General features: G+C 30.9%; 2 protein-coding genes across 2 annotated transcripts; one reads left to right on the top strand and one right to left on the bottom strand.

Moving 5' to 3' along the window:
• Positions 1-484: 484 nt before the first annotated feature.
• Positions 485-15,411, top strand: LOC143048113 (PR domain zinc finger protein 14-like). The gene is made up of 9 exons (XM_076221584.1): positions 485-757; positions 1,093-1,382; positions 8,623-8,727; positions 9,206-9,366; positions 11,162-11,429; positions 12,242-12,371; positions 13,612-13,738; positions 14,272-14,382; positions 14,896-15,411. The coding sequence occupies exons 1-9, from the start codon at positions 687-689 to the stop codon at positions 15,058-15,060; spliced, it is 1,428 nt and encodes a 475-aa protein (XP_076077699.1). The 5' UTR covers positions 485-686; the 3' UTR covers positions 15,061-15,411.
• A 4,666-nt stretch (positions 15,412-20,077) lies between these two features.
• On the bottom strand, positions 20,078-21,612 carry LOC143052480 (uncharacterized). Its single transcript, XM_076225558.1, has one exon. The coding sequence runs from the start codon at positions 21,528-21,530 to the stop codon at positions 20,385-20,387; it is 1,146 nt and encodes a 381-aa protein (XP_076081673.1). The 5' UTR covers positions 21,531-21,612; the 3' UTR covers positions 20,078-20,384.
• Between the last annotated feature and the right edge of the window lie 3,918 nt (positions 21,613-25,530).

Here is a 25,530-nt window from a genome sequence, read left to right as displayed (position 1 = left end):
GGGGTTCATTTGTCATACCGTTTAATTTAAATGAAAGATTTTGAATGAGTTGAAATAAATAAAATTAATAATAATGTTTGTAGGTATGCTGTTTAATTTTAAAACTTTTTACTTTGTCAGATACCTTTTAATTGCTACTCTTTTTAATGAAATAATTTATTTTGGTTATAGTTGCACACTTATTTCACAACTTCTGTTATTTATTTTTGTACTAATTAAAACACACCATAAAAGAATAGTAAGAACAATTCCAAAATAACACAGATATAATTCAGCTGACTGAAAACATGTTCCTTTTTATTATATATTCTGTTATGTGGAAAGTTCCAACAAACTAAATTGTACCTGATTCGTACGCTCATCATTTTTGTAGATCCGAAATTAATAACTTATATATATTTTATCAAAAGAAATTAGATTAACTGCTCTTATTAAAAAATATCGTTTTAAATTTAAATATAGTTAGAGAAAATGAAAAAGAAGTATCCTTTTCAGTAAAATCTGATTTAACCATACCGTGACGCAGGCGCGGGGAGGTGCCGTATCATGATGAACCCGACCAAATAATTGTCAATATTTACATTAATCCTTAATACTATTATAAAGAATCGGCGATTAGAGGGTTAACGAGATTTGATCTGTTCATCATTCCGGGACAATTATTGCGACAAATAGAGACCAGAAATATGATGGTTAACATACAGAGACCTAATATGATGCCGTTGATTCACCAACATTTCATTTCACCTTTACAGAGGTATGCATTTAAAAAATATCATTTAGTCTTTATTTTTTTCAATTTTTTTTTTCAAATGTGAAAATTTTGTAGAATATATTTACAATGCTATTTATATACTGATTCATAAGTATAATTGCAATGAAAATAGGAGCAAATGAAATTTTAATATGACAATGAAATGAATGTTTTTATCATAAAAAAAATTATAGACAAAATGGTTAAATAACAAATTTCAAAAAATCAAAATTAATATAGACAAATGGTAAAAAAAAAAAAAAATAAAATAAATAAAAAATGATAATTATAAATTATTTATTTAAACATTACGAAACATAATTGAATGGAAATTTCAGCATGCAAATGGAGCGATTTCGATATGGAGGACCAGAATTTCCGTTCAATATTCCAATGATGTCACAGTCCCCAATGCCATCACAAACGACAACATCGCAAGTATCAAACACCACACAACCTCCTCACACTAGGCTTTACAATCCGAGACTGGTCCCACCCCTGGGTATACCAACATTCAACTTTAGCAGAGAGGAGTTAGATATGGTATTGTACGGGTACACACAGAACAAAGTGGACCGATGTAAAGGACATGCATTGTCAGGCATCAAAAGTTTGGACCTCACTCACGGTAAGCTCATTTGATTTATCTATATGTTTTGTTTATCATGTTTTTGATTTGTACATTTCAACATTGAAATATTTTCGAAGGCATGTTACATTTATATAGTTGGACATTTGCATATTATTTTTGCATGGAATAGTTTCCTATTTTTTTTCAAATAAAAGACATAAATAGTTAATATTTATCCTTTGTAACAATGACCTACGAGCTAATTTTCCTCCCTTTCCCATTCCCTCTATCTCAAAATCTGTAATTAGAATTTTCCATCGTAGCATTAACTCTTTTCTTATAATATTAAAGCGAGTAAGTAATATGTTCGTTTTAAATAGCTTAAAATATAAATGAAAAAATAAGAAAAAAAAAAGCTCCATGAAAAAATATACTTTACGTCAAATTAACTGAATGTTTTGTTTTAATGTCTGTTCAAAGGCGTTTTTCTGGTTTCCTATAGAAATCCGTTGATATTCTGAAATATGTTTACGTCTTTGAGGCCATTCTATGCTATCACTTTCATGAGGGTATTATACCGCATGTACAAAAGAACACAAATTCCTTTAATAACTCCTATGGTACTTGAATATGCTCGATATTTCTCTATTGATATATATTTTTAATATTCTGATGTAAAAAATACTGTATCATCTTTTGGCCTTAAAATTTCTCAGATTATTCATAGTATAGGATTTTTTTTGAGTTGACACTTTTCATATACTTTAATTAAAGGTAAATCAATTTTTTTTCTAATATAGGATTTCGCTATATATTTTTTTTTATAAATGAACTTTATCACATACTTAATAGAAAAGTGAAATGGGGTCACCGTTCATTTAAGCTCACAATCTGCCTCCGTATACATTTTTGTTTATGTTTTTTTCCCTGTTGAACTAATAGGAGAAATAGAAGTAATATCGAAATAAAAAAAGAACCAAATTACAGAAATCGCTTAAATTTTACAATTATTTAGTTTATGTACAGCTTGTTTGAAAACAATAATAAAAAATGTAGGTCACCGATGAGTTAATAAAGATATTTCAAAATTGCATTTTTGCTCCAAAGGGAGATAATTTGGAGCTTTTTCAATGATATAGACATTTTAAAAGTCATTTGGGGCCAAACCGAATCGATTTGTTGGGATGATTTTTGTATCATATCATAAAGTAATAACTAAAAGTGTAATACATTAAATTTGTAATGAAAAAACAAATGTTTACACATATAACAAGCTCTTTTTCTTCGTCTTTCTCTTTTGTTCAGAATTGTATATATTTTTTATCATACAAAATAATATCAACTCGTATGTGCTTTCTTTACTGATTCTCACAACCATCGTATACTCAAAGTTATTTTTTTCAAACTTAAACAGAAAAAGATTAATTTTTCAATTTTGAATAAAAATTAACAACTACATGTATTAAGAATGTCATAACTATACAGTTTGAAACAAGCTTTTGACGGACTTTATAATATCATTTTTAGTCAGTGAAAGATACATGAGAAATGCTCTTGATAATTACACCACCAATACAAAGTATGGTTATACGGATAGAAAGAAAGAAACAATGATTGATTCAATAATGTATTCTTATATGTATTCTTGTACTGTTGCATCACTGTCCAAAGGTTTGGGTAGGGTTGGCGCCTACAAAAACGTTTAATCCCGATATATAATATATTTGCCTGTTCCAAGTCGGGAGCCTGTATTTTCAGTGTCTTTTTAGTTCACGTCTGTCATATTCATTTTTCCTAAATTGTTTTGTTTTAAATTAAACTGTTAGTTTTCTCAATTGAATTTTTTCATGTCAGAACCTTTTATGACTGATTATACGGTATGGGGTTTTTCATTGTTGAAGGCTGTACGTTTGCATATAAAATGCTTACACCTTCTTCATTGGAGTTTTCAAGATATATGTAAATATATAAAATAGATATATGAAGCAGTATGATCATTCATTTTAAATAACATTACTGATATCAAACTTTAGAACAAAACTTCTGTCTTCAGCCGTTAAATAACAAATAGACATCACCTGTTTCTAAAGTCCATGTTTTGACCGCGTTTCATTTGCTCGGATTTTGTGCAACTTTTTATGCAGAAAAAAAAATCGTCACATTTGCAAAGAGCAATGTACAAATTGCTAAATGTATAATCGCATTTGTCAAGTTTATCATTAAAGTTTTTTGATTTATGAAGTGATAATAAATACCCACTACAAGATTTTTTGTTGTGGTGCGTAATTCCAACGACAAAAGCCTTGTGGTTTCTTATATACATGTACAACAATCAATTCAAGCATACACATGTCTACATATAAACCATAACTTACGCTCATAGACAATGGAACTTATACTTTATATTACCCCCATAACAACTAAATATTTAACACATTTGTTTTTCTGTTCTGCTGATGTCTTTGCTGTGTGAAATATCATCAGAAATTCAACCACCGAAATTAAAAAAGATAATATTGGACGGCATTATTTCAGATATCAACAGATACTATAGTAACTAATACTGTCTTTAATACAGTACAACTTACGTTTGATTGCTTCTGCTTATAATCTTTTTTTTCTCTACCGTTTTTTATATACTGATTTCTACTGCACGGTCTATGCAATTTTGATAATAGTAAAACTGATTGACATTAGGGTGGCTGGATCTTAAAACAAGTTTAACCTCCTTTATTCATAATTTAGGGTTATATAGCTGTTCCCACAACATTTAAACGAATGCATTTTCAAAAACCTATAAAAACGATCATCATGTGTTGCATAATAATGTAAAGAAACCTGATGCCAATACAACTGACTTTATATGATGCTGACATTTTTGCCCCTCTGCTTTTCCGCAATTTTTTTTGTTAATAAATTCATTTTGTATTTAGGAGACTTCCTTCCCAGCATACAAAATCAGACATTGTATATGGTAATCATCTTGTCGAAAATAAAGGTGCAAGTCAAATGCACATGCACAAAATAAACTAAACATATTTCTTTTTCGTCCATTTTATGTTCATAAATTAAGCCGTTGGTTTTTTCTTTTGAATTGGTTTACATTTGTCATTTCGTAGCCTTTTATAGCTGACTATGCGACATGGGCTTTGCTCATTGTTGATGGCCGTACGGTTACCTATAGTTGTTAATTTCTGTGTCATTTGGTCTATTGTGGAGAGTTGTCTCATTGGCAATCATACGACATATTCCTTTTTTCAAGTTCTTTTTTTCTTATAGATATCAATATAGAAACTAGAGGATAAATTCATGTTTTTATAAATTCTATAAACAAATTAATAGCTGATTTCATTCATTCTCTTCACGGCTGTTGGTTCTGTCGTATATTTGTAAACTTAAAAAAACATTCTCCTTTTAATTAATCTGACTAAATGTAATCACATACATGTACTTGGAAGCAAATACCATCCAGTTTCCTAGTTTATCTTGTTCCTTTAAGTTCCTACAGATTAACAAACATGGTCGTTGTTACTAGAATAATGACAAAAATCGAAGATAAGACATCAAAGCAACCATGACCAAAATCAACATACGGTCAACCGCAAATATTTTTCCTAGTAAAATCTTGAAACTATTGTAAAAGGGAGTTTAAAAATGCACTTTTTGTTTCTTTGTTGTTTGTAAAAAAGATGAGAATAGCCATCATTGTGGCAATTGTTTTCAGACAGGTGAGCGATTCCTCTAGTTAAGTCAAGATCTTTTATTGCTATTTCGAGTAATTTGGATAAGACTTTTGGAAAAAAAGATTGTATCAGCTGTTTCGTGATTTATGTAAGATTTTGAAAACCAGTCCTTGTAGGACCACTTAATACCCTCGATGCCTTGAGTAATCTGAACGGCTAAACATTTGTTACAATATTTTAATACATTATTGTATTTGAAAAAAAATATAATTTGGATTGGACGCAAGATCAGCAAATGAAAGGTTGAAAATAAATCAAATGAAAGGGCATTCACTTTTATAATTAAGATTAAACTAATTGGTATTATTCAAGGAACTTATTATACGAGTATGCTGACTTCTTATTTTTTTCCTAAAGGGACTTTATAAGAAGTTCATGACGTTGGACAATGATTTAAATCTTTTTAATTAACATATTCCAGATTATGTTTAAATCCACAAAAGATAGTATAAAAACAATTAATGTAAATCTCTTTTACTTTTCTTTCAATACTGTTCTTGATTAAATATGTTTTTCTAATCAGTCATATACTAAAATAATAAAGTTGAAATCTCCAAAAAGAGTGTCAACTTGTAATTGGATAACCGTTAGCAGGTGTTTTGGTAAAGATTTCTTATTGGTCAATTTCAGTATATTGAATGCTTCTTAGCCCTGTGGTGGTCAGTATTGTTGAAACAAAGGATTAATTGCTAATCTAAATTTTTCAACTTAGGTACATACTTTTTCAAATCTCTATCGCATTAAGAGGGTATCAAATCTTTTTGTTTATTTATCCCCTTAACAGCGTGTTTAAAAACAAGAATTTTAATTCGAAAACTAGTCCCCTATTCAACAAAATATTTTCATTTCATTATCCCTGAAGAAATATTTACATGCATATTAGTAAAGAAATACCTGTCGCAAGGAGCTAGAAATATCTTGAAAAAACATTCATTGTTCCTTAAAATGATTAAATGAACATTCAGACCAACAGTAGAAATTCATTCGACGCCGCGCAATGTGTCATAATCATAATGACTTTATAACAGTACAACGATTCTCCGCTTTCTCGGCTTTTTTTTTTTTTTTTTTCACGAAAAGCAGAACATTAAATGTATTACTGTTAGTGGTTTTTATTTAGAGACCCTATTTTTTGTTTTACTAAAACCAAGATTTCGTATGAATACCATTTGTCATTTCGGGGCTATTTATAGCTGACTATGCGATATGGGCTTGCTCAGTGTTGAAGGCCGTACGGTGACCTATAGTTGTTAATTATTGTGTCATTTAGTTTCTTGTGAAGAGTTGTCTCATTGCAATTATACCACATCTTATTTTATTTATATACCAATAACCTAACACAATTTCAAATTAATCCTGTCACATAATTGTGGAAACATTTAATTTTTCTCTTCCTTTTTGTGGACATTTCTGAATTTTGGTAAAATGGTGGATATTTTAACATATCTAAGAATATCGTAATTTTGTAAATATTAACGAACTTTAGGGACATAAATAAGCAAGAAATCACATCTTTAGAGAGCTTTTATTATCGACTTGACGTGACTATGTTTACACAATCTGTAATCAAAATGCACAACTCAACACACAAGAGGATAATTCTTGGCATATTTGTCACATGCGCACTATTCAAGGAGTTGATAATTTTCTTACTTCTTTCACAGAAGACTTCTAAATTCGATTGCCTGGAACAAAGCACAGTATTTATCATATTTAGTCCACTTGAAAAGTTGGTTCGTATTCCAGGAATTTGATAACGATCCCTTCTGAATGTTTCCTAACACAATAATATAATTATTTATAATATCAAGGAGAATTAAACACCATATGATAGAATTCCGGGACTTTCATCAGACCGACGACCTATAACTATAGAACAAACTTAATAAATTATACGGCATTATAAAAATATAGTCGCGATGTTATTATTCAATTTTTACAAATTATGTATATTGAAAAATCAAGGATACCAGGCATATAGTTTTGTTAGACAGAAGCTCGTTTGTCTACCATAGTCTTATCAGTGCGCTCTAGCAAAAAGATTTGAAGAAAGGCTGATATGTTTGTGTCTTGATACGTTGTGATGTCACACTATTGTTTCGGGTAAGGGTGAAGGTTGATACCTATTAAAACGTTTAAACACGCTGCATTTTTTTGCACCTTTCCTAAGTCAGGAACCTGGTGTTCAGTCGTTTGTTGATGTTGTTCATAAGTGTTTCTCGTTTCTCGTTCATTATATAGATTAGACCGTTGGTTTTCCCGTTAGAATGGTATATACACTAGTCATTTTAAGGGCCCTTTATAGCTTGCTGTTCGATGTAAACTAGGCTCCGTGTTGAAGACCGTACGTTGACCCATGATGGTTTTTCTTTTACAAATTGTGACTAACATGATGAGTACCGGGCTGCTATTGGGTCAGTGAATTTTGACCGCAGTTGTAATATGTTATTATTAGGTATTTACCATTTAAATAAAAAAAAAAAAAAAAAAAAAAAAAAAAACGCCAGACATAAACTACTTCACTTTAATTTGTGTACACATGACTTCTTTATCGTCTCCTAAGTATAAATCAAGAATGATAAAAAAAAAAAAAAATACTGATACTTCTAGAATTATGAATGTAACATCTTGTTCCTCTCTAAAGATGAATGGTTGACCAAACATAGTCACACGTTTTTAATGTCAATATTCCGAAATTCAATAGGTAAAACAACAATATAACAAAATACGGGATTTAAGCACGATTTTATACATTCCTTTTAAGAATCGTTTTTAGTCGCCATATACTAGCTTTTTCTTGCGGAGTGAAGCAATCAGCAAGAAATTAATAATAATACCCAAATAAAGATCCCAGAACTTGAAGCTTAACGGTTCTTTTAGTCGTGACAAACATTTAAGCACGACAATCACATTTAAACACCCATACACTAACATTACTACGGTATTGATCGAGCGACAACATTATAGTTTTGTGTGGACGTAGCACGCGTCTGACGTATAAAAATATTTTTTTAACCTGTTACCTTTTGATGGCTATTATTCGTTTGTTTCTCTGTCCTATATTTTCTCCCATTTATCTGTTTAACACTGCCATTTAAGCTGGAGGTTTGGCATGCCACAAAACCAGGTTCAACCCTTCAGTTTTTTTCATAAAATGCCCTGTACAAGTCAGGAAAATGGCCATTGTTACATTATAGGTTGTTTCTGTGTGGGTTGCATTTCGATGTTGTGTCTCTGTTGTGTCGTACTTCTCTTATATTTGATACGTTTCCCTCAGTTTTAGTTTGTAACCCGTATTTGTTTTTTCTCTCTATCGATTTATGAATTATGAACAGCGGTATACTACTGTTGCCTTTATTTATAGTACTAAAACCTCTGATGAAGTCCAAAATTTGTGTAATCGAAGACGGTCGTTCATATTTGTTATCCTTTCCATAAGAGCTTGTATGCGTATATATGATTGAAAACCTTTACACATACAAACATTAAAATACGAGCTCTCTTTATAATTTTGAGAAAAAAAACCTTTGTAAACATTTTTGGTTTTGATTTAGGGATTGACCGAATCCTGACAGGAAACAGTCCGGTAAAGTCGGAGAGTTCAACTCCAGTTCCAAATATCAAACCATTAGATCTCTCTGGATTGGATATACCAGATGGTAGGTAAACTTTAACAAGACAGAAACAAAGGTATACAGTCGAGTTATTGTGTTGAAATAATGTGATATAGGTTTAATGTTGTTTTATAGTTTATATTCATTAATATCAACAACAAGTACCAATTCTGTGGATTTATTTCATACCAGGTCTATTTAAACTGTATCTGAGTTCATGATATCATTTTTGACGACAATCCGAACATATGACCAAATTATCAATGTCCACAGAAGGTTTAGAACTGATTTTTTTTATGGATATGGATTTTTTTGAGAATAATTATAAGCAAATTTGAGAATAAATGCAAAATGAGTAAGAAGGACATTCTTAACATACACTACAGCATACGAAAAAAAAAATTAAAACGCAGTTGGACATTTCGTAAAGAATATCTGATAATTCTATAAATAACATCTTTACATAAATTTAAGTAATAATTATTGTTGTATGCTTATTTTTGTGTCTTTCCATATGTTTCAGGCTTGACAGTCTTACAGACATTGTTTGCTAGAACCATCCATTATGGCGTGTTTTGTACATCTACCGTTATATCACGTGGTACAAAGTTCGGACCGTTCAAAGGAAAGACAGTGAACACAAGTGAAGTAAAAAGTAACGACGATAACTCTTACATGTGGGAGGTAAGTACTATATCTTGAATTTGACAAAATTAGTGGCATGCAGTGGTTGCCATTTTCAATTGAACCTGAATCCAGATAAGATCGTTTGTTTTTTTTCTTAAATTTTGGGGATGTGAACGAGGGGAAGGGGGCCATCTTTTCGTGTGAAAAAATGGTTGATTATATAGGGAATCACTGGAGGCCCCCCCCCCCCTTTTTACAAAAAGTTGTGGATCAGCCACTGTTATGCAATCGCATTTGCTGTATACACAACTCCTTTTCCCTTTACTAGACTGTCGTTTAGCCTTACTAAACTGTCGTTTAGACTGCAGGTTTTAAATCATACCTCCTAGCGTATTGTTGTATATTTTTTTATTATTTTATTTTATATAACGTGATATATTACTTTATTAATATTTTTTATTTTTTTATTTGACTTTTATCTATTTTCACAATCAACCTATTTCCTTTATATATAAAGTTATACGGTTGACAATTTCATACAGATTATTGTTGTCTCTGCTTTTTCAAAGTCGTGTTTAATTTCATGACATAAATCTTCGATCGAAGTATTAAATTATTTTGAATATCAATGCCAGTTACAGCTCGGACCGAAACGTGTACTCAAATGCATCTTACTTAAATGAAGTACTCCAAGTTGATTAAAATAGTCACTTAACGTGTGTCTAATAGTGAAAAAGAGCACATTTAAACCAACTGTTCAAACATTTTAATCACTCTGGTGATGTTCCACAAAGATTTAGCATTGTAAAGTTGTCATTTTATTTCAGGTAGGTGATTTTTATAAATAAATACTAATTGCAAATGTGCAACAATTAAAGACCAACAGCGTAGCATTATGGCACCTCTTTATTTACTTATGTGAACACGACACCGTCTCGTGACGGATGACAAAAGTATTGAGAAAAGGATACATTTCTTTTAAATATGGGACGATTTTGTTCTCTATGTTATAGATTGAAGTGATTTGTACATATCAATCATATTTCACTTTAACATGTCAATATTAAATAACAGTATGTTTAGTGTTGGTTATGCTGATCTTTCAACGTTTTCATAGCTGATCCGTTATTATAATATTTGTTTTGATGCACATTGGAATACAGTCACAACCTTTTTAGATCGTTGAACGGTAAATTTGAAGAAAAACAATTTCCATTAATTTCGAAAAAATAATTTTCAAGTTTTTAATATCATAAAATCACGAACATTTACATAAATGCATTCTTTTTTTCATTCATAAATAAAAGTAAAAAAATTGGACAAAACTGTATCACGTATCCAACACGTATCTAATCAGCTTGTTTTATTAAAGATATGGTAAAAATTAACCTTAAAATGAAGCAGTAACCATCGTTATGTTGTTAACTTGTTAGTTTATGACAATGAGGCTTTACATTTCCAAAACTCTTAAATATTTTATTAAAAAATTGAAACTCTTCTACTGCAATGATAGTAAGGAAAAATAGAAGAAAAGAGACAATGTAATTACAACAGAAGGATAGGTGTTTTGAATTTCTAAATTTTTTTATACTCGACTTCAAACAATAATTTATCATTGTTATTTTGAACCAGAAATACATACTTTTGTTCAATTAAATAAGATAAACCCAAAATCAAGCCGAGCAAAGATATTGATTCAAATTAGAAAAGCTACTAAAATACAACATTTTCGTATATATTTATAAATATATATATTTAAAATGATGACTCGAAATCAGTTTACACCAATATGCAGCGTTCTCTATCTAAGATAATGTTTAAGTTATGTAAATAAAAACTCTTACTGTTACAGATTTTCTATGAAGGCAAGCTTAGTCATTTTGTCGATGGTCGTGGTCCAACAGGCGGATGGATGTCTTTCGTGAATTGTGCAAGGTATGCACATGAGCAGAATTTGATCGCTTTGCAAGTTGACGGAGACATATTTTATGAAGTTTGTAAAGATATACCACAAGGCACAGAACTATTGGTTTGGTACGGAGACTGTTATTTACAGTTCATGGGAGTACCTGTTTCATTGAAAGAAATGGCGGATGGCGGCGCTCCCGAGGAATTAAATAGTTAGTTTTGATTCTAGTAAATTTTTGTACATTACATAAATAACAGAAAAAAACACTTATAGATTAACTATGATAATCAAGGTTCACCAATCTAAGGGAGAATGCATTAATAAACTTTAGAAATACCCCCCCCCCCCCCAAACCACCACCACGAAAAAAAAAAGAAAAAAAAGAAAGAAAATTATTAACCACCCAGCCCTTTGCTTCCTAAAATCAAAGAGTAAAAACTATACAAAAGTCATTTTTTGTACAAAATTAACATTTGTGCACAAAATACAATGATAATTTATGATATGCAATTTGAAATGGATTCACTGTCTCTCTGCAGTAAAACATTAAATATAAGGAGATGTGGTATGATTGACAATGAAACAATTATTCACCAAAGTTCAAATGAAGTGCATGTAAGCAATTATTGGCAACCATACGGCCATCAACAATGAGACAAAAAACATCATACCGTATGGTCGGCTATAAAATGCATCGGCATGAAAAATATGAAATAAATCAATAAAGAAAACTAACCAATCGTCCATGCTATATTTCATACAGTACCAAATACAAATCTTCCACACGATTATCTAGTTTTTTCATGCAGACGTCAAAATATTTGCAGTATGATTTCTCTTCTCAAATAAAACAAATAAAGCTTTTGCATACTTTAAAGAAACTTTATCAAAACGGTTCAACATCAAAACTGTTTGTTCTAAAGCCAAAACTCTTTGGAATGGATAACGCGTTAAAAAATATGTGAAATATATATACAATAATTGTATATTCTTAACCAATATTTATAATCCATTATTTTACAGCAAGTGAAGGATTTACATGTGAAAGATGCGGAAAGGTGTTTGCTTATAAGTATTACAGAGATAAGCATCTGAAGTATACTCGTTGTGTTGACCAAGGCGACAGGAAATTTCCATGTCATCTGTGCACTAGGTAAAAATTAGAATAACATTACTTATAAACATTTGAAATATATATATTAGAAAATTAGTTTTATCATCCCAGCCAAAAAAGATGCAACATAAAAAAAGCTACATATTTGGCTTCCTAGCCACGCAAGAAACAACATATCTAGCGCCCTGTCATAAAAACAGCAACATATTGAGAATCCTACCATAAAAAAAAAACAACATATTTAGCGTCTTAGCCATAACAAAAGCAAAATATTAAGCATCTTAGCCATAACAGAAGCAATATATTTAGCGTCCTAGCCATTTAAGAAACAACAGATTTAGCGTCCTAGCCACTAAAGAAACAACATATTTAGTGTCCTAGCCATTAAAGAAATAACATATTTAGCGTCTTACCAATAAAAAGTAGCAACATATTTGGCCACCAGTGAATCCTGAAAGTAAATATACAAATCTTGTATTATTATACGATTAAAAAAAAATTAAGAGGGACTATAATTCGTTCACTTACAAACATTTATGTGTGAGACTTTTTTGGTTGTAACAGGAATAAACTCACGAAAGGAGGAAACATTTTTTTGAGAAAAATATTACACGGATGATACGGATGATATTTACCGGATCTATGTCTTATCATGGTTTCTGGAATAACCGTAATGGTGGAAATCCAATTAATAATAAAACAAAACAAAAACCCTCTCAATGATAGAATCACATTCAAAACAGTGTGGCTGTGGCCATTGATTGGCGACCTAAATTATCCCATTGACCGGGACAGATTATGTGAACGTTTGTCTGTAATAACCACTGCTCACTCTGTACTTGTTAAAGACACTTAAACTGTGGGGTCACCAAAGGTTCTCAACACCTAAATAAAGTAATTCGAAAAATTAATCAGGAATAACACGATGTTTTGATTTATATCAATAATATAAATCAAAACATAAAGTTATTCCTGATTAATTTTTCGAATTATTTTAATATTAAAGGCGTTAAGAACCTTTGGTGACCCCACAGTTTAAATTTTATAATAAGTAAGTAGTGAGCAGTGGTCATTACAGACAAACGTTCACATAATATATCCCAGTCAATGGGATAATTTAGGTCGTCAATCAATGACCACAGCCACACTGTTTTGAATATGATTCTAAACAAATAACCTGTAAGGTTAATGTAACCTTAGGAGGATGCGGCTTGTTTTTGCGTAGTGTCTTATTGATTTAACATAAATGAACTGTAATGAATTTTTGTCTAATTTACAGGTCATTTGAAAAAAGAGACCGGCTTAGAATTCATATACTACATGTACATGAGAAACATCGGCCACATAAATGTGTCGTTTGCGGGAAAAGTTTTAGCCAGTCCTCAAGTCTTAATAAACACATGAGAGTAAGTGTATATAAAATTCATTTTTTTTTTGTGTACATTACAAGTTTAAAATGTATATAGTTTGTCAACCTTTAAACGTCGCTCTCAGTTCTCAGTATGGTCAATTTCAGTTGTACTTTAGTCTGAATTGTCCCCTCTAAGTTCACTTCTATAGAGTACAACGATATTGTATACTGTCTTTGTGATGTTTTTTTTATTGCCGTTTTCTTTTACTAGTTTATTAAAACATTAATAATTATAAGAAGACCATTTAAAATTCTTAAGTCGAAGGAACCAAAAAAAAAAAAGCTATGGCCAACAAATTTTAATAAAGAAAAGAAAAACAAGTTTACAAAATACTTATAGAAAACTAAAGACTGGGCTACAAGATCCCACGAAACACCTCATGAACACGTTCTCTGTAATATTAATTTTGTTACAGGACGTTGAGCACTAATCTATTTATCCACTAACTTGTTTGTCTGCTTTTCCCCGAGTGTCATACTATTTTAATGGCTAAGGACATGAAGTTACAAACACATATTTTATTGCAGGTCCACAGTGGAGAACGTCCATATAAATGTGTATATTGTAACAAAGCATTTACAGCATCCAGTATACTGCGCACACACATTCGTCAGCATTCGGGAGAAAAACCATTCAAGGTAAGCAATTTTAATGAAAAGTAATTATAAACCGGGCCAATTTGTTGGTGATCAAAACAAATTAAAACTACTTTGATAAATCAAAACGTAAAGAAAGTATCAGTACTGCTGTGAGTAATGTCGCATAATCTCATAGTATTTTTTAAACTGTTTCAAACTTGCAGCAAAATAGTGCAGGAAAAATGTTTAGATGTTACCAAGAGCAATAACTGCTGAGTCCTGCATAGAGGTTTTCCGATATCTCAACCACTAGAAAATATAACATCGAGTATACCAGAGAATGCCAATATTTCATATTTTTCAGGTACTGCTATATCGCATATCAATCTAAAACAATATTCATATAAGCATATTCCAACACTAGAAGCTACAAGTATCTTACATCGCAGTAATTAAAAGAGTAATAATTCATTTTCTGGAAACCTGTTAACACAAATTAATGTGATAGGAAGTAACAAAATATTGAAAACGCACAACATTTAATGTGCTTTTATTGTATTTTATTTATTTCAGTGTCGACATTGTGGTAAAGCTTTTGCCTCGCATGCCGCGCATGACAGTCATGTGAGACGAACCCATATAAAAGATAAACCTTGCCCATGTGGAATTTGTGGCAAGAATTTTCCACATACGTATGAGCTTAAATTGCACATGGCTTCACACCATCATATAGAATAGAGAGTTTTGTGAAACCGTTAACATTGTTGACAGAAATAAAAAGTGCTAAAAAGCAGGTGATAGTGTGACTTCAACACGCATTTGAGCTGAGAAGATATTTTCGAATAATGCAATACGGCATATACTTGTGTATTGTAATGGAATTTTCTCTCTAGAAATCGTGGATCAAACAGTCATAATAGTCGTGTGACGATACTTTATTGTTGTACATAATTGTTATTTGTTATTTCAATATTTATATATACTGCACGTTTTTGTTCATTTAAATGGACATTTGATGAAATCAAGAAAGTTTTGTGTTTGTTTTTTGTTGAATATATTTATAATATATTAGTTTTATGCATTAAAAGATAACCACATGAAACAATTTACGTTTATTTGTTTGACATTTCCAATGCAAAACAAGTAAAATATAGAAAAACAAAAAACACCTGGACAAAATAAAAAGAAAGTTCATTTTTTGATGAGGTTCGTGTTGCTTAGTCTTTGGTTTTTTTATTATGTGGTTTCTTGTGTACTATTGTTTTTTTTGTTTGTTTGTTTTTCTTTTTATTAAGCCATAGCGTTGTCAGTTTATTTTTGATCTATGAGTTTGAATGTTCCTCTTGTATCTTTCGCCACTCTTTTAAACAAACAACAATCACAAGTGTAAACCTGTGATTGAGAAGTATGAATGCAATCGACAACCAGGGCTGAACTCAGATGTTATTAATAGACGAGCAGTTCGTGCTCTACTATGATAAATTTCTTGTTAATAGTTTGTTGTTCATAGTAAGTAAGAAATATGGGAATACATTGTATTTTGTTATCTTATAAATTGGAAACAGGCGTTCTCGTGGCTATGACAAATAGAAGAAATTCGCTGTCATTTATGATGGGTTAAACAACTTCGTTGAAAACAGCAACCAATGATAGAAACTTTGGAAACGAAAATTCTGACGTATCAATGCTACTGACATTTGCTATATATATAGAAATATTGAAATCCATGGATTTAAAAATATGTAGAAACGTTAGAAGCTTTTTTACCAAGAGGACCTTAAAGAATAGTAAAAGTCTCAGATATGGCATGTGAATAAAGGCAACAGAAGTATATGAGTCTTCAAAAGTAATATATCGATTTAGAGAAAAGAAATCCGGGTTACAAACTAAAGGTGTCGGACCACCAATTACTCCCTCCAAATTAGAATGTAAAAGTAGCCCTTCTGTGACACACAATAGTGCTCTTGATGTCCTAGTTAACTTAAACTAACCAACAAATTTGCAGAAAAGAAACTTTTGGTGAAAGTGAAATATATTTAGACCATTTTGGGCCCAAATGTTCTTGTCTATGAGTTTGCATTAAAAAATGAAAATTAATGCGCTCCATAGTATATTAATTTAAGATTTCCAAAAAACCAGTGGCAATTTTTAGTGGTACCTCAGTTCGAAAGCTCTCTCCTTTCTTATAAGATTTTAAAGGTTGGCATGTAGAAAAGTGATACCTGTACGATTTAGGATATAGCTGGTTTCAATGAAGTTAAACTTAAGGTAAATATTTAGAAAGCTGTGAAAATTGCAAAATTTGGTTGAACAGTTAGGGATTTTTAATTGGGGGTATGACACCTTTAAACCAAGGGAAACACATCAACCATAAGAGGGAAAACAAGGGAACACTTCAAAGTACTGAAGTGCAACAAAGACAAACGCCAATATACATAAAAAGAACTATTTGATAAAAAATGTCATATTCCTGACTGTACAGGCAAATGTATTTTTAAAGGTGAACTTTCCTTGATAATGTTTTAGTTTATGAAAGGCATATTTGGAAAATATGTTAAACAAATCATGTTAGTTACAAAGCATTAACTACTGAGCTATGATACTCTCGAGTTCCAACAATTTATCATCATGTAGCTTGATTGTTTATAATGTCATCAATACCCATTGTAAGGAATACCAACGTCTTACTTTGCACGTTTTGTCTTCGTCTAGAAAATAATATTCCATAGAATCAATTATTATTCGATAGTTTTCGATTTTGTACCAAAGTTTTTGCTTCATTGCTTAAAATATATCATAGAGAAGCAGTATTGACTATTTTGAGTTCTACAGTTATAACGTTGTCAGCCAGATTATATATGAGTACAAAAGTGAGGTTTATATTGTTTATATATTGAGCCTAAATATACGATTTAGTGCATTTCAGTGTAGTATCAATAATACACAAAAACATTAAAAAATTGTGAAAATAAATTTATCACAACACTTATTTAAACATCAGAAAATAGCTTTAAATAACACTTTTAGCATCTAGCGCCTATATTAGCAGCTTGTGTGTATCGCCCTTTAAAGACGTGCTAATAAATACATATTAAATATATCACAATATAGTATGCAAGTATGGTATATATATCTTTATATGGACCTGTTAGATTATATTGACACTCGGACTTTTTTCACAAACCTAATGACAAATGTATACAGATAATTATACATATTTCAATACAATTACATAAATAAAGAAAGTAGATAAAGGCATTCACAATTGTTAACCCAGAAAAGTTCAGTTTGTTATTGATATCATTGATAAGTTTACAAAGTTCATTTAGTTCTGTACATTTTTTGTGTGTATTTTTATAATGAAATGCAATACATTGTCTTCTACAGTTATCAAAAGCTGAACAATTAAAAATGTAATGGTATTCATCCCCAATGGCATCTAAATAACAATATACACACTTTCTGTTTGCTATTTCTATGTTTTGCCATGTATATAGATTTAACTCAAACAGAGACGTATAGCTCTCCTCTATTTTTACTTGTTAATGAGATTTTTGATTTGTTTAACCAAATGAAAAACCAAACATCATTCTGTACCAACGATTTATGTTTTTATCTTTTAATTATTCAATTAGAATCAGGTGTGCAATCCATAGTACTATTGTCCAAATTGAAAAAGAACGAACATTGCTCCCATTCATCATAATTGAACAAAGAACTATATGCGAACGATGAATCGTACCGAGTCTCATTACTTCTGGTTTTCTTAAAATCAAAACAAAACAAACTGTGCAATGTAGAATGTTCGATCTATACGATTATTTGACCGTCTTACTCTATAATGTCTTCGGAGAATATGACTAAATGCAACATTGGAGTAGCACACGCTATCAAAACGGACGTAATCCAAAGTTTTTAATGTTTTCCTTTCAATGTTCGCGTGAATTATATTAATGTATCAGTGCATAATATCTTAAACACTAACAATTATTGTTTTCATTTTTCGTTTCCGTATTATTGTAGAAATAAAAAAAAATCTATTATTACTGTACTTCAAAATGAACTTAAAACTTGTTCCCCATCATGTTTAATGTTTTACAAACAAAAGATAGAAAGCATTTACATAATGAAACAATTTTGTCATGTCTTAAAAATGTGTTTTTAGACTTATTTTGTTTCACTTTTCGTTTCCTCCTTATAGTTCTATTATGTTTGATTCTAGTAGTACTCCCTTCTAGATTAGTAGTTTATTTTAAATCATGAAGATTTACGAAGCATAATGGATAAAAGGTATTCAGTTAAAGTCTCTATGATAAACTCATTATAGATACCAGGATTGAAAATTTTGATTTGCACCAGACGCAAGTTTCGTCTTCTAAAGACTTAAGACTCATGAGTGACGCTCGAATAAAACAAAAGTTAAAAAGCCCAAATAAAGTACGAAGTTGAAGTTCATTGAGAACCAAAAATTCCTAAACGTTTTGCCAAATACAGCTAAGGTAATCTATTCCTGATGTATAAAATTCTGAGTATTTCAAAAATACAAAGTTTTATAAACAGTTAATTTATGATTATGAACATATCAATGATCACTGACTACTATGCTGGCGATCTCTCGGTGAACAAAAACTCCACCAGCAGTGGTATCGACCCAGTGGTTTGAAATAAATTCATCATATATGCTAGGATTAAAATTTTGTATTTGAGTCAGACGCGCGTTTCGTTTCGTAGAGACTCACAGGCAACAGTAGTATACCGCTGTTCGAAAGTCATAAATCGATTGAGAGAAAATTAATCCGGGTTACAAACTAAAACCGAGGGAAACACATCAACTATAAGAGGAAAACAACGAAACAACAGAAACAAAAAACAAAGTTAAAAAAAACCCTAAAAGACAATGTAACATACACAGAAATGAACTATAAGATAACAACTGCAATTTTCCTGACTTGGTACAGGATATTTTGAGAAAAAAATGAGGGTTCAACTTGGTTTTGTGGCTAGTCAAATGTTAAATATAGGACTACAGTATAAATAAAAGCAAGCACATTCAGGACAGAGAAATACAAATAAACAATACAATAATACATTTCGACATGCTTATTAGTGACGCTCGAATAAAAAAAAAGTTACAAAGGGCAAAAGAAGTACGAAGTTGAAGAGCATAGAGGACTCAACTTCCTAAACATTTTGCCAAATACAGATAAGGAAATCTATTCCTGAGAAAAAAGTCTTAGTATTTCAAACATCTGAGGTTGAATTTTATTGAACAGATTCATAATTTAACAACGAATTATTTCTGGAAAAAAAAGGAATCCCATCACTTCTTTTCGATTAAAAGAAGAATTATCAACTAATTGGGCAAATGTTTTATTAGTTTAGAATTATAAAATTAAGAATAGAAATGGGGAATGTTTCAAGGAGACAACAACCCGACCATAGTGCAGACAACAGACAAAGGCCACCAATGGGTATTCAATGCAACAAGAAGCTCCCGCTCCGAAAACGTCCTTCAGCTGGCCCCTTAATAAATATGTATACTAGTTCAGTTATAATGAACGTCATTCTAAACTCTGAATTATACAAAAGAAACTAAAATTAAAAATGATACAAGACTAACGAAGGCCAGAGGCTCCTGACCTAGGACAGGCACAAAAATGAGGCGGGGTTAAACATGTTTTTGGAGATCTCAACCCTCCCCCTATACCTCTATCCAATGTAGAAAAAAACAATAGCACAAACGTCCGCACAGTAAAACTCAGTTTCAGAGAAGTCCGAGTCCGATGTCAGAATAGGAAACAAAACAAATAAAACAAAGTGACAATAATACATAAATAACAACAGACTACTAGCAGTTACTGACATGCCAGCTCAGGACCTCAATTAAACTGATTGAAAGATTATATATATATTTATTAAACAAATCGGGAAACATAATAACCAAGTATCGGAGGTGAGGCATAATAATTATTCATAAAATATATGACCACTGATAATTCTATGCTTTTTCCTATCACAATAAAATGTTGAAAAAGAAAATACTAAAGTTAGTTATTATCGTCTTACAGTGTATACCGTTTTCTAGTACATATTCTTTGACTGAAAATATTTTTAATCTCAGTTTTGAATGTTTCATCGAAAAATGTATATATGAAAGGGTTAGCAATATTATTTAGAATATAGCCCTGGTGTACAAACATTAGAACCAGTCTCTCAAAGTCCGTTGTATTTTCCCAGAAATTCGGTGTTAATGTTTCCAGAATTGTGATTGTAATTTTCGGAAGAGAGCACAATAAAAATATTAATGTTATGATCATGAATATTTTTGTAATTTTGTTGATGAGCCTCAGATTTTTCTTTCGTATTTTCATTGCCTGTTTGTTTATAATTGTACTGTAATTACTCAATGAATTGTTATCAAGATCTATTACACTTTCGTTAGATCGTTGTTCGTTGCTTTGTACAGGAATACTGTACTCATTGTCTAATGTTGAAATTGAAGACTGTGTGTTTTGGTTTTCAGATTTTTCATTTTTTCTACGTTTTTGCAGTTCGGATCTACTTTGTACTTCCTTTTTCAGATATCTATGTGTTTTCAGAGCAATTAAACAGTACGGTACTATTAATAACCCACAGCATAGGATAACACCAACAACCATCACAATATCATAAACGATAGACACTGTGCCAGTAATTTTCCCGCATATCATTCCAGTGACGTTTCTGTTTATGCTTTTAAAAGGAATTGAGCCATAGGTAACCACAGATGGTCCTGCAAGAACAGCCGATAAAAACACAGCACTAATTATGATTATTCTCTTCCATTTTAATGTCATCATAGTACCTTTTCGCCTGCAGACTTTCATATACCGTTGAATTGCGATTGATACAAGTAGGAAAACAGACATAAAAGTTGTTCCAGATGACAACAGCCATCCAAATTTACAGAGAATATCAAATTCATACGTCAAAGGCATAAGAGTCGTCAATAGTCCAAAAAGAGAACAAATAACACTTGCAAATAAATCAGCAACGGCTAGGTATGGAATAAAATATTGCCCGTCTTTAACATTTTGCATTTTAAATCCATAGATATATATGACTAGACCGTTCCCTGCAACTCCTGTTATCATAAACAAAATCAGTAGAATATCTAACGGAATGAATAAACGAACCAGGTAGGCATTCCAATAAACCGTATTGTCCATGTCAAAACACCTTAAACTTATTATAAAATTCAATAATAAAGTCTTACAAATACGTATCGCGCATTTAACTGTTTAATATCCATTTCAGTGTAGCTATTATAGCGTAAACTGCATTCGGGACACTTCCTGCTGTTTTTATTTCCTAAATATAGTTAAATTTTGATTTATGTTATTTCTATTACATTTACTTCCTGTCTAACCAAGGGCACGACGAGAAATCAGTTATAATTTTAGTGTTAATTTTCAATGGCTTTGGATGTAGCCATCTACAGCTGTACAAATAAACAAAGGCATGTTTTCTTCCTCAAATGCCTATGGTGTCTTTACACTAAATCCGTAGGAGGCTTTTTCTTTTGCTTCTTGCATCCTTCTATAAAAACTGAAACTGCATCACACGGCAGTATGTTTGCATAAAGACTAAAAAGAGGAGGTAAACGTAGTAGTAATCAATGTTACCAGTAGCAAATAGTTCAGATACATTTTTTATGTTTAAGAAATATAATTCTGATAAATTTCAGTTTTTGTTTTTGGCATTTACATCAATATAAGCATTTATCTGAAAAAAATAAAATGCTAGGGGAATTTTATCTTGTTTTCAATTATTGAAGCTGTATACCACTTGTGCTGGATACGTATTGATAAAATGGGAGTTGTTCTAGACACAAAAATGTGAACAATGTAGGTAAAGGTCTTTTGTACGGCAATCCATTTATATTAAATGTTATTCACCAATTAAACTTTTTCACGTTATCGATTTTGTCCATTAATTTTTCTGTCCATTGTCTATATCATAGAGAAGCATTTTTGACAATGTTAAGTTCTATAGTTATAAAAAGGTCGGTCATATGATATAGGATTGGGTAGCTTGCTAAAGTACCAACGTTTGTTTGTGAAATTAAACTAAAATATCTGATAAATGTCAGGGTAGACCAATAATCCAAAATAGCATTAAAAACTAAGAAACTCATTTTAATCTGACACTAAATGAAACAATTGGGAATTTTTTTCCGCTGACACGTTTTACAGTTATTTGTGGTTAAGTTATATTTCATGACGCAATCCTTCCAATTCCATACCAGTCTTTCATTAATCTATTAGTTGAGACAAATCAAACATAATCTTGCCCAATGAACGCAAGTCGGTAATAACATTTGATATTTGAGAGAAAAACTATGGGTCTTATTATTTTTTTTTTTGGAATGAAAATTTGCTTGTTATATTTGATCTTATGTTTTCCTTGCGTTTTTCACGGTAACAATTCGATTTTGATTGATCATGTAAAAATCCACATACACATTCTACAATCATGTCATTTTACATTGTTTTCAATGGAAGTGTTGCAATACTTTTTTCCAGGTGTAAATATTAAATACTATTTTACATACTATAATAGACTATAATTGAACAGGCATCTTATTTCTCTGCATATCAACTTAATATGTATTCATATAAAATAAGTCAGAAAATTGAACACAACGTATTTTCTGCTGACAAACGGGGTTGAATCGGACACCTTTGATACACTACATCACCGATAGCTTAGTGTCATGTCCAGCATTTAAGTCTACCTTCCTCATCCGCTATAAAACTATAAATTTAATACTCACGTAAAGCGAAACTAGAGATACACATAAGACATGTGTTATATGCGTGTGTAGATGTTATATTATTTTAACACAGTATGTTCTTTTATTTGTCAGCAATCTAACTCAAAGCAATTTTATGGACTGTTTCATGAAGTTGAAACGGTTACATCATTGCATTTACATTACTTTATTATCCTGTAAAAAGTAAAATCACAAAAAAGTGAACTCCGATGAAGATTCAAAACGGAAAGTCTCTACTCAACTGGCAAAATCAAAAGCTCAAACACATCAAATAAATGGATAATAACTGTCATATTTCTTGACCTGTAAAGTTAAGTTATAATTGACTTCATTTACAAATAGAGTGTTAACGGATAAAAGACCGGACGCAAATACAAATCTAAAAGATTTTTTGTTACTTTTTAATTTTCGCGTGAATGGTGATGTATCATTATATCTGTATTTATAATACTAAAAATTGTTTGTTTTCATTTTTCGTTTCCGGATTATTGTTATAGTTAAATTAATACTATTGTTATTGTTTTGTTTTCAAACCATGTTTAATTGTTATGCACACCAGATAGGTAGCATTCACTCTGTTCGTTTGTTATGTTCAAGCGTAATTTTGAATTACTCTTTTTGTATCAGTGTATTTATATCTAAAATGCAAATCATTATTTCTCTTTTCGCTTCCTCATCAAAGGTTGTTAGGATAAATTCTAGTGATGCTGCTATTAAGACTTGAAATGAAAATTGGTCCTTAATCAAGATGATTCAAGAAATGTAGATTTTAATTATTTTTCTTTATTCAATCGTCATTAATGAGTCTTTTGTAGACGAAATGCGCGTTTTGCGCAAATACAAACTTTCAATCCTGGTATCTGTGATGAGTTTATTTAAAGTTCGAATTCAGTTTATGGAATAAGTCATCCTCTAAATTTCTTATATCTAAAACTGTATCTTAATAAACCAGACGGATCAATATCAAAACATATAATATCTGTTCTATTCTGTTGATATTTTGTCGAGAAGTATTGGATCAAAAATGAAAATTGAGTGCGTTTTTTTTTAGTATTTCAAAATTCGATACAGAAAAGAAAACTAGTTACACCAAAAAGCAAATAACAAATGTCAGTAATTTCAATGAATTGTGGTGGACAGAAACAGTAAAATTCAATATGATCAAAATCAATTAATTTTTCGATTTTCATTTTTTTTTTTAATTTTTGGTAACAATTCAAGGCTTCTTTGATAAATCGACGTACAATTCATACATCTGCATTTTGAGAAAACCAACTTTCAAAGCTGAATGAACCATCTGCAGTATGGATGTTATGATCTTGGTTACCTTTTCCGTAGTTACCCTTAAAGTATCACCTACATTTGCGTTATTCAAATTTCTTATTATGTCTACAATTGAAAGCAAATAGCAATTTCTTACACGTTTCATGTTCATGTTTACCTCAATTTCTACATTATAATATATACATGCAGTATCAAATATACACTAATAAAACAACGCATCTACTGTTAATTAGGTCTTTCCACCTTTCCGTGGAATGACTTATTGCTTTTGTTCTGATTATTATTTTTCTTCTTCCGCCTAAATTTTTTTCTTGCGTAGTTTTGTTGTTTCGCAAGATGTCTCTTAGATATTTGGAATATGATATCGTATATTTTATACGCTTTAAAAATTTACAACCGCGTAACAAAATACTTTACGTTGTAAGAGTTATCACCCCAAACACTGTTTTTCTTGTGGCCACTACTCCTTCGCAACCGTAAAAGATTATGACAAATTTATTTTACCAAATTGCTCGTTGCATCTTCAGGATTAGGATATTCATTTGGACCAAAGCTTTACGGAGACTCCATATGAGAGTTATTCCCCCTTTTCTATTGAATTAAGTGATATGCATTTCTAAATGGTAAACCATAAGTGATAGAGACATAGGGTCTTTAGATTTGAGGTCCCTTGGTAAAACAAAAGTAGGTCATAGGTCAAGGTCGTATTCTTAATTTTGATTTTGGCTTATTTTCATTTATTTTCAAAAACCGTATAAGATATCAACAATTCATTTTCACTAAATTGTTAGTTGCGAGATGTCTTCACACTTGAATTTTGATTGCGAGGATACCTTGGCAGTAAATGATTGTTTTCCCCCCTTTTATACTTAGAATAATGAGTAAAGTGATATAACTCATTATCCATACATATTACAGACCTAGGGTCTTTTGATTTGAGGTCCTTGGTATATGACCTTGAAATTGAGGTCAAGGTCAAAAGCAAATTCGACGTTCTAGATTTTGATCTTTGCTCTAAATTCATATTTATACTTCATAAAGCAATAGAATTTTGACATTTAAACTGAATTTCAATGTTTACTTATCAAAATATATTGTTAGTGGTGGAA

This window comes from Mytilus galloprovincialis, chromosome 1 (assembly GCF_965363235.1).
Source record: "Mytilus galloprovincialis chromosome 1, xbMytGall1.hap1.1, whole genome shotgun sequence".
NCBI lineage: Eukaryota > Metazoa > Mollusca > Bivalvia > Mytilida > Mytilidae > Mytilus > Mytilus galloprovincialis.
Note: the sequence above shows the minus strand (reverse complement) of the source record. Positions and strands in the feature narration are given on the sequence as shown.